Source organism: Populus alba, chromosome 9 (assembly GCF_005239225.2).
Source record: "Populus alba chromosome 9, ASM523922v2, whole genome shotgun sequence".
Lineage (NCBI taxonomy): Eukaryota > Viridiplantae > Streptophyta > Magnoliopsida > Malpighiales > Salicaceae > Populus > Populus alba.
Genome location: NC_133292.1, coordinates 11810986 through 11821341, shown reverse-complemented (window position 1 = coordinate 11821341; position 10356 = coordinate 11810986). Strand labels below are relative to the sequence as shown.

The 10356-nt window shown below is 30.8% G+C and overlaps 1 protein-coding gene across 1 annotated transcript; it reads right to left on the bottom strand.

The window, feature by feature from the left end:
* Window positions 1-1359: 1359 nt before the first annotated feature.
* Window positions 1360-3039, bottom strand: LOC118045514 (arogenate dehydratase 3). Its single transcript, XM_035054173.2, has one exon. The coding sequence runs from the start codon at window positions 2897-2899 to the stop codon at window positions 1559-1561; it is 1341 nt and encodes a 446-aa protein (XP_034910064.1). The 5' UTR covers window positions 2900-3039; the 3' UTR covers window positions 1360-1558.
* Window positions 3040-10356: the final 7317 nt, after the last annotated feature.

Genomic DNA, 10356 nt, shown 5'->3' with positions numbered 1-10356 from the left:
TATAATAGGAAAAACCAAGCAAAATATATTGCTCGGTGAGCGTGTCCTTTTTTATTTTATGATATATATATATATACACACACACATACTGACGCATAACTTACATGAAAAATATAAAATTTTCTTTTAAAGAAAAGAGAGAGACTTGGTTTAAAAGGTCCGGGAATATTAGCTATTGAAGTTTCATGAAATTTATTTGTTTTTAAATTATTTTAATATGTTGATGTTAAAAATAAATTTTAAAAAATAAATAAAATTATTTTAATATATTTTAAAATACAAAATAATTTTAAAAACTGCTACTGTGTTACCAGATATCCCATTAGAACAGGTATTACAGCTAAACAAGGCATTAAAATATCCTAATTAAGAAAAAAAAAAAAAGCAATTATAAGGGAAAAAAATCATTTTGAAATATTGGCCGTCAGATCACCAGTTCAAATCTCTGTGACAGCAGCTACATGGTATGGGGTATTTCACTTTCCCTGCTGCCAGGGATCAACCACCTACATTTTGGCCGGGCATGTCCGCGCTGCTTTCAAAGATAAATATTCAAATACTACGTGACAAAACCTGCCCAGTCACAGAATCGGAGTCTTTTAAAAAGAATCTACAAATTGTGATAAAAGCACGTTTTGCATAAATAAATTCCGTGGAGTGCCGGTGCCAAACCTATAATGATTGTTTTTACGGGCAAATACTTAAATTTAACCGAGCAGAATTTTTGAAGAATTAAGATCAAGATGTCCTGAATTCCATCATGACTTGTAAAAATAAATTAGCTGCCCTAAATGCTACCATGACGGTTAAATAATGAGGTTAACTTTCTATCTATTTTTTCTTTTGAAAGTTTTTTTAAAAAAGCTTTAAATTTTTTTACTTTAAATAATATTTTTTTATATTTTTAGATTATTTTAATGTGCTAATATTAAAAATAAAAAAAATATTATCTTAATAAATTTTTGAGTAAAAAACATTTCAAAAAACAATCATAACTACATTTCCAAATATGTTTCCATCCAAATCCTATTAAATTAATTTTTTTATTTATTCATGAAATAAATAGATTTGTTGTATTTCGTGACCATAAACTAATTTTGCATCTCTTTGGAGAATCAACTAAATCCTGATTGATCCCAACAACCCCCATGCAGTAAAAAAGAGAGATTTCACCTGGACTTGAGTTTCACCCACGTCGTGGTAGAAATGACCATTCCCTGATTGAAACATTGCAGCATTCGCCCAGGTAAAAATAAAATAACTGATTTTTTTTTTCTAGCTTTGTGGTTAATTATTTCCAGCCACAAAACAATTAATCAGAAAATTAAAAAGATCACTGGTATTTGCCAAAATTACAAGTCACAAAACAGAACTATTGCAATAAAAGTATTTACCTCAACAGTAACAACGACAACATCAATAATATCATTACAATTTCCTTGCTCATGGTCGAATTAAAAATTCCCAACAAAGAAAAACTAAATTAAACCCTCATTTCCGTGCAAATAACAACACTTTTTAAAGGGTTTCTTTATATATATAAAAAAAAAACTTGTAATTAAAATGGGTTTTTCTCATTACCACCATCGTCATCGTCATCTCCTCTTGATGGACACCACGGTGTCATGTCCATTGGATAGCTCCCTAACACCCTCAAGAAAGATGTGAATTCTTGAACTTCAGCCAATGCATTCTGAGCTCTAACCTCAGCCATCGAGGCTTCAAAATCAACATAAAACATGTACTCGAAATGCTTTGCTGTCCCCACGTTTGCATCATCGACCAGCCTGATCGGACGGTTCCTGTGCGGCCTTGATTCAATCTTCGTCAAACTTATATTCCTAAACGCAAAGGCTGAAAGCACCTTAAACAGCACACTCGTTCCTTTATCATGAGCAAACACAATACTTGTCCTGAATGGCCTGTCCGTTCTCGGTATAATCGGTTCACGCGCCAACATCACAAAGCGCGTGACATTACTTGAATCATCCTGGATCCCATCAGCAAGTACCTGCAACCCATAAAGCTCTGCCGCGCGTGCACTCGCAATCGCAGCTGTGTCACGGAGGTTGTTGGCAGCGATATACTCTGCAGCACCTGCTGTGTCATCTACTGCTTCACGCACCACCTGGAGACCGAGTTTGGTGAGAGTTAATTCGCATTGAGCGAGAGCTTGTGGGTGCGAAATAACTCGGTTAACATACTCCTTTCGGACTCCAGGAAGGGCAAGAAGGCAGTGGTGGACCGGTAACTGAACTTCACCAACGATATGGAGGCGGTGACGGAGGAGGAGGTCATAATTCCGATGAATGGATCCACCGAGAGAATTCTCGACAGGTAAAACTGCACGATCGGCAATCCAAAGCTCAACAGCTTGAAAAGCAACCTCAAACTGGTCACAAGGAATCGCTTCACAGTTGGGATAAGCTTTTCCAGCAGCAGCTTCAGAGTACGCGCCGGGAACTCCTTGATACGCGACTCGGAGTTGTGACCCGTGGGTAGGGGCAGGACATAAGTCAGTTATCGTTAACGGTTTTTGTGGCTGGTGAGGTTTAATGCTGCTGTTGTTCGAGTTCGATGTGGCTTTTTCTATCGGGACTAGATTTAAGTCCACGGATGTCTTGTGGCCGTTAACAGCGGCCACATGATCTGCTACTCCGCCAGAATCGCCACCACTAATAGATTTATCTATTGGCTGTTGTTGAGCTACCACTTTGCTTGCCAATATAGCACAAGAACTTTGCCAATCGGCTCGGTTCGAACCGACACCGTTCGGGAAAGAAACCGAGTCGGAACGGTAGATGCATTGGAGAACGAGTTTGTTGGGACTCGCTCGGGTGACTCGATGACGTGGCCGGATCAGGGACTTGATCGGAGACGGAGTAGAAAGCGATTGCATAGTGAATCTCTAAAAAATCGGAAATGGAGATTACAGAAAGAAGGGTGTTAGGAATAATTTTTAATTTTTTTCTGATGGGATTAGAGAGGTTTAAGCTTGTTGTTCTCTATAGAAGGGAACGTCAAGCTGGGAAAAATAGGAGGGGGCATGGGGGGTTTTATACGGGAAGAGAGAAGAGCAGTCTTTCACCTACCCCCTACCCCTTCTCTCTCATCCTTGTATTGTTATTATTATTATTATTTTTAATTGATATTTAACTTATTCTTATATATACTTGAATTTCAAGTATTTAAAACCCAAAATCTTAACCAATCTGATTTGAAAATAAAATAAAGGAAGAAATTGTCCAATTTAACATAATTAAAGACCCGGGGTTAACCTGTAACCGGCCATTAGAATTAAATATGGTTCAAATCCATTAACTTTTTTTCTTAAAAAAAAAAACAATTTTATTTTGGTATTTTTAAAAAATTAATTAATTTGAGTTAGATATTGTCCCGGTCGGTTTTTAAATTAAATTTAACAACAAATCTGCTTAGAATAATAGGTTTTTAACTTGTATTGAAGGGGCAAGGTTAAAGAGTTTTGTGTTTTGATTATATTTTTTGAGATGAGATCCGTTAATAATATATATTAATTAAACCCATCTCCTCGTATATAAGGCAGTTGATATCTTGAAAGATAAACTTTTTTTCTTACCAACTCTGTTGTGCCTTTTTTTCTTTTGATAGACTGTGATTTTTTTATTTTTTTTATTGTTCCAGTGTGAATTCAAACATAATTCTTGCTCAAACTCGGTTCAAATGGAGGTATTTTAGAATTTGTTTGCATTATTTTTAAATTTTTATTTTTTACTCTTGAATCAAACATCAAAAGCTGCCTTTTATAAATAATTTATGACAGAGACGAGTTAAAATAATTTCGTAAAGGATAAATTAGTACAAGTTACAATTTATAAGTTAAAAATTAAAAATTTCAATTATATTGAATTTCGGACTCGATTTTATAACAAACTCTTGATTTAAGATATAAGTTATTCTTGACCTAACATGTTATAATAAATCAGTCAAAAGTCAAAACCAACTTAAAGCAATATATATAAATTATACAAAGCTAAACGATAAAAAAAGAAAAAGAAAAAAAGTAAAAAACTCCATGACAACAAACTTTTAGTGGTTGGCAGCATCAATGAATAGTCTCTTGCCCTTTTATCCAAAACAGTACATTATATTTTTAAGCTAGTGTTTATTTTCGTTTATTATTTTTAAAATGTTTTGAAATTGCATTTCATCTAAAACAATATTAAATTAAGATTTTTTGAACTTTTTGTATAATTTTAAAATATTGGTATTAAAAATAAAAAATATATAATTTTAATTAAAAAAATATCAGACACGCACTTCACCAACCTCGTTTTTTTTATGGAAGCTGAAACGTACCCATTAAGATACAGTAGTTTCTCTGATTTGATCCCAAGCACAGAGAAAGAGTTACTGCTTGATCTGTCCTTTCGAGGACCCCAGTAACCCTGCAAGCAAAATAATGTGTTCGATCTGTCCTTTCGACAGGGTCCGGACCCCAAGATCATGTGCCTCGTCTTTCTTTCATTTCGAGTTCCGCTTTTCAAAACAATTATTTTTTATATTTTTTAAAATTTTATATTATTATTTTTTAGATTTTAAAATTATTTTAATATGTTAATATTAAAAATAAAATTTTAAAAATAAATAAAATATTATTCTCATATAATTCCAGAAAAAAAAAAAAAAGAGAAGCATTTGAATAACAATTAGTACAGCAGTGTCAATCATTCTCTTCTCCTCCATTACTTTTATTGTTGATAGATAAATTTGAACCTCTAGTCTCCGGTGACTTGTATCAAGTAAATAAATAAATTGATGCAATCTCCACGTGAAAAGGATGTCCTTTTTTTTTTTTTTTTTTTTTCTATGTACAAGCACTCGACCTCCATGGATGCTTCTTCCAGGCTTCCAACCATTTTTTTATTTTGTGTGCTCAGAGTATCATGTTAAGTTTTATCTATATGTTGTCTAGCTCATTCAGAAAGTTATTGGCATGTGAATAAAAAAATAATAATAAAGCAAATTCAATGGATTTATGAGTAAAGGGAGATGACTACTTAAGAAAAATTGCACATTCCAATACTCATTGAATCTCTAAATAAACCAAGATAGGAGCACCTTTTATCAATGGAAAAAAAATGTTTCATTGAAAATTTCAAGATAAATGAAAATTTTCTAGTTTTGGTATGACCACCTTTTATCAATAGAAATAAAGATATCGCAGAGATAATATTATTTTTGTGTATCACCCACACAATTTCATATTTTAATGCTAGGAGTTTTAAAAAAAATAGTAATATCAATTGTGGATGAAATTGAAAGCAATTCTTAATTTAATAAACTATTCTAAATGTAAAAAATTACAACAACAAAAAACATTGATGAAATTGAAAAAGACCTTTAATTCCACAAAATATTTTAAAATTTAAGAACTGTGATAAAGAGAATATAATAAAATCTTAAATACAAGAGGCTTATTTGTTTTTTACTTTTAATTACAACATAAAAATCAAGTAGGAGAGAGAAAAATAAAATAAAATGTTAGACATACTACACCAGCCGCTATAGTGCTACATACTCTGCTAATCAATAGAGGGGCACCGAGATGCTTAGGAAACCGAACTGGAATCACAATTTTAACCACCAGACGATGCCGTACACATCGTTTGAAGACGACTGACAATGTTCAACTAATTTCTTTATTTTTTTTAATTTATCAAATTATTCTGCTGCCCTTTATTGACACCAATAATTACCAAACAACCATATGTAAAAGATAAAAGAGCCATTAAGTGAAAAACAATTTTTTTTAATTTTCAAACTTACTTGTGCAAAAAAAAAAAACACGGAATTATCATCCAGCCGCTTCCTTCCATGCAATGACCAAAATATCCCATGAAAAATAGAACAATAATACTACTGTACCTAAAGCACGACACTTTGCCCACGAAAGCCTAAAATCAACCTAGTATCAATAATGTAATGCTATCGTGGTCCTTCAATTCAACTACCCATCTTACAGTCAAAACTCCTCCGCTCTGTTAGATGGACAGCCTTTTATCGTACCCCGGGGAGGGGAGCATCTCCTTCTTTCTCTTCCTTCTCCAGGCTCTTCAAAAACCTCCATCCATGATCCATCCATACTCTGTTAGATCCACTGGGCTGGCAATTGCTAGTTTACACAAGAGGTTTGACGGAGAATTCTATCCCCTCAAATTTCGTGTCGTGGTGATTATCTTTTCTTCTTTTCCAGAGGTCTCAAGATATTTTTCGTTCTAAATAGTAATATACTTAGCTACGGAAGATTGTCAAAAGGTTGGGATGACTAAAATACTATAAAACAAGTCTTCCTCGTGGGTAATAAATCTTTTAAAAATCATAGAAAATGAGTATTTTGAATAGAGCGGGGTAATAGTAAAAAAAATAAAAAATGGAATAACCCTAATTATGTTTTTTTTTTTTTAATTATTATATGGTATATGATAAAAATAAAAGTTTTAGTGAATCGATTAAACTCGATAAAGGCTAACAACATCAATTTTTCTTTTTAAAATAATATTTTTTTAATAAAAACAAATTTTCCTGATAATCCATGTGCAACGATGGTTGGTAGGAAAGGCTTGGCGTGATTTTTTTTCCCTCTCTCTTTTTACAAATGCATCGCCACTCGTTCATGGGGGTGGAATATACAGGCTTTCACACCCAATATATAACAAGTGACCAATCTACACGCTACAGCTTTCATTTTTGAAACAAATCAAAGTAACAAAGTTTAGTAACAGCGTATTTGGTACTGTCATTTGCTTGAAAATGTTTCTAAATAATAATTTATTTATATATTTTTTACATAGAATTATTAAAAAAATAGTTCTTTTTTAAAAAAAAAAAAAAAAAATGGACACGTTTTCCCAAACATGCACTTCTTTCCCAACAAAACAACATTTGTCCTTTCCATTAACTGATCATTGCCCGACATCCATTCATCCACTATGGTCAAAGGGCTACCTGTCTTGTGCAAAACACATGTAGCTGGCAATGTTGATACGATTAAATGACTGTTTGTTTGTTTGTTTATTTGTTGAAAGCTAGTTATTTTTAAAAAGTAATTTTTATTTAAAATAGGTTTTTATAAAATAAATTATTTTATAATATTTGTTAATGTTATTAAAAATAAATTGAAAATATTTTTCAATATTTAATTATACTATGAAAAATAAGTTATTAATATTTCTTTTTCAAGTTTATTAAAAAAATAAGAAATAAATCTTATTGATTAAAAAGTAAAATTATGATGAAATTGAAAAAAAAAATTAATAAATAATCTCAAATGAAATAAATAATTATTAAAATAATAGAGAGTAAATCTAACAAATAAAAAAGTTGAAAGATGATGGAATTAAAATAATAATAATAATTTCATAAATTATTTCAAATAAAATAAATAATAATAAAAAAAATAAGAACCAAATGTGATAAATAAAAAAATTTAACTAAAAAAATAATAAAAAAACAAATAAGAATTATGAAAATAAGAATCAAAGTTAATATAAAAATTAAATCAAATTAAATTATAAGGGATGTAATTGAAAATGAAATATTCAAAACAAAAATATATAGCAATCAAAAGTTTGAGGATCAAATTTGATATAATTAACAAATAATATGATATTTTAAAATTTTTCACAACATTTCTAGAAATCAAGTCAAATTTTGCTTTGACTGGAAAGTGTTTCTCGTTGATTAATTTTTCTGACGATAAATAAACACATGAAAATTTTAAAAATAATATTCAGAAAATCACTTTTCATGAAACAAATAACCTTAATAAATAAAAATTAAATAGTTAACAAGACAAATAATAATCCACTCCAATTTTTTCCAGCTATAACTTGGTCAAATTACCATCTATAAATGAATAATATTTTCAATTAAAGAAACTAGCACTAACAGATGTGGAGCAAGTCCAAACACAACAAACCCAACATCATAAAAATATTTCTTAAAACAACTTTATTAATTAAAATAAACAGTACTTATCCATAAACTTATTAATTTTTAGCAGAATTGCATGCCCCCAACACGAACTACTACCATTATCAATTAAGAACGATCACAGTTATTTTTTTTTCTTGTACAATATAATTGGAACCGCTAAAACTTGTAACCTTTAACTAAAAATCCCTGCCTGAATCGTCTTAAATCCTTCACAAATTGCTCTAAGATGAAGTGCCTATGCCATTTTAGGCCAGGGAAGAAAAAGAATTAATTAAGAACTAAGAAACAAAGCTTAATAAGCAAGGTGATCAAGAACACGCACTCGTGGCTTGCTCTGTTGTGATTATTTAAATAAATCGATCCACAAACAAGTTTTAAGTGGTTTAGCATCCATTTAATTTGGACACAATTCATGCCGTAAAGTCGCATCCCGGATAATATTAATTTGACCCGACTAGAAGCATCTCAAATCCACAGCGTAAAAAGGTTTGATTCCTCTCTCTTCATTATTGTTTTTTTCTTTACCGAACTCCTCCTTTTCGACCTCTAAATTCAACAACTATCACGTACAGGTTTTCCTTTGACCAAGAGGGTCTTTGGTGTTTCGCTATAAACCGCTTGTTATTGAATTTTAATTTTTTATTTATTTTTAAGTGATATGTTGATACATAAAAATATTTTTTAAAAAAATTATTTTAATTATTTTAAATAAAAAATAACATTATTATATTTCTAAACCCCTTTTCTTTTCTATCATAAGTTATGGTTGAGAAACATAAGAGACAAAATTTGCTTCCCCCAACTACCGCGGAGAAAAATTTTAGACTACAAAGTTACGATATAACACGTTCGCCATGCTCGTGATGCCTATACCACACGTGCTCAACTCTCAATAACAACAGGGTCTCGTGCTTTTTGTCTAAATGAAGAAGACTTGGTCAATTTTTGACGCTTGGAATCCCGTTTTATTAAACTAGGGGTGATATGAAAACTATTGACTAGAATATTTAGGTTGAATCTTAAATTTAAATTAATATAATAAAATCTAATTAATTTAAATAATTGAACTTGATAAAAAACTCGATTTGACTTCTTCATAAATTTTTTAACTACTAGTTAAACAAGATAAATTGGAGAAGTTATCTTGTAATATGATAAAAACTCAATTTAACTTTTAATATTTTTTTTAATTTCAAAACAACTCTTTAAATAGCACCATTTTAAATTAATTCATCAACTCACCAAATCCATATTAGATTTAATAACTTTGCAGCATCATCAAAGCAAATACAAGGTTGTTTGTCTTTGTTTCAAATTTAATTGGCATTGTTGTCGAAGAGTTAATTTGTTTGGGAATGTAATTAGTTGTTTTTAAAGTATATTTTATTAAAAAATATATTAAAATAATTTTTTTTTTAATTTTTAAAAAATTATTTTTGACAATAACGTATCAAAATGATCTAAAAACACAAAAAAAAAATATTAATTTAAATTAAAAAATATATATTTTTTAAAAAACATTTTTAAAATGTAAAATAAGAGAATCCAAAGCCATTCGATTACAATCTTTATGCTATCTGATAATTTTTTGTGTTACCCTTTTATATGATTTGTGCTCCATGCACCATGGGCTCGAATCAACGATAAGTCGCAGCCAGCAATAAGAATTGATTTTGATTCTTGAAAGAGGTTATCTCTAGCTTGGACATCGTCTTCCTCATTTCATCGTCACATCGGCTAATAGAGGAAAACGTGTAATTACGTTTAAATAGAGATGGCAATGGGCAAGGATGGATTCACGCTGGCTTGGCCCTCTAAAGCTCTAACATCTGAACTTGTTGATTCATAGGATATTCTTACAAAATGGCCCTTCAAGTATTACACTTCTAGCTAGATTCATCCTTGGAATTCCATCCCAATCCGGCTTAATAAACACCCATTTGGTTATCTCCACGCTAATATGCTTTTAAAAGTGCATATCTGTATATAAGAGATTATTATTTTCACTATAATATTTTTGTGAGATTTATAAATTATTATCATTAAGATAAATTTATTCATAAATAATCTCTTATTAGAAAGAAGATTCTGATAATCACTTGAGCTACAAAGTTCATCGACAAAGTTGATTCTGATAGGCTAACTACTAATAGGCCTCCAACCAGTTCTCTTGAATTTTTTGAACTTGCGAAAATGAAAATGTAATTTGGACAGCAACTCTTTTAAGGGCTTTTGGGCTGGGCTAATTACCGGGCCGAGTTTAGTTGATTGCTCGCTTCGAAGCTTCTTTTTCTTCAAAAATTGAGGCAATTACGTACATAAGATTGTACTCTACGTAAAAACAAACACAACATCATAAACTATTGGAACACCCAAGCT

What these genes read in the sequence shown, in the direction of transcription:
- LOC118045514 (XM_035054173.2), bottom strand. Translation starts at nt 2,899, where the DNA reads ATGCAATCGCTTTCTACTCCGTCTCCGATCAAGTCCCTGATCCGGCCA.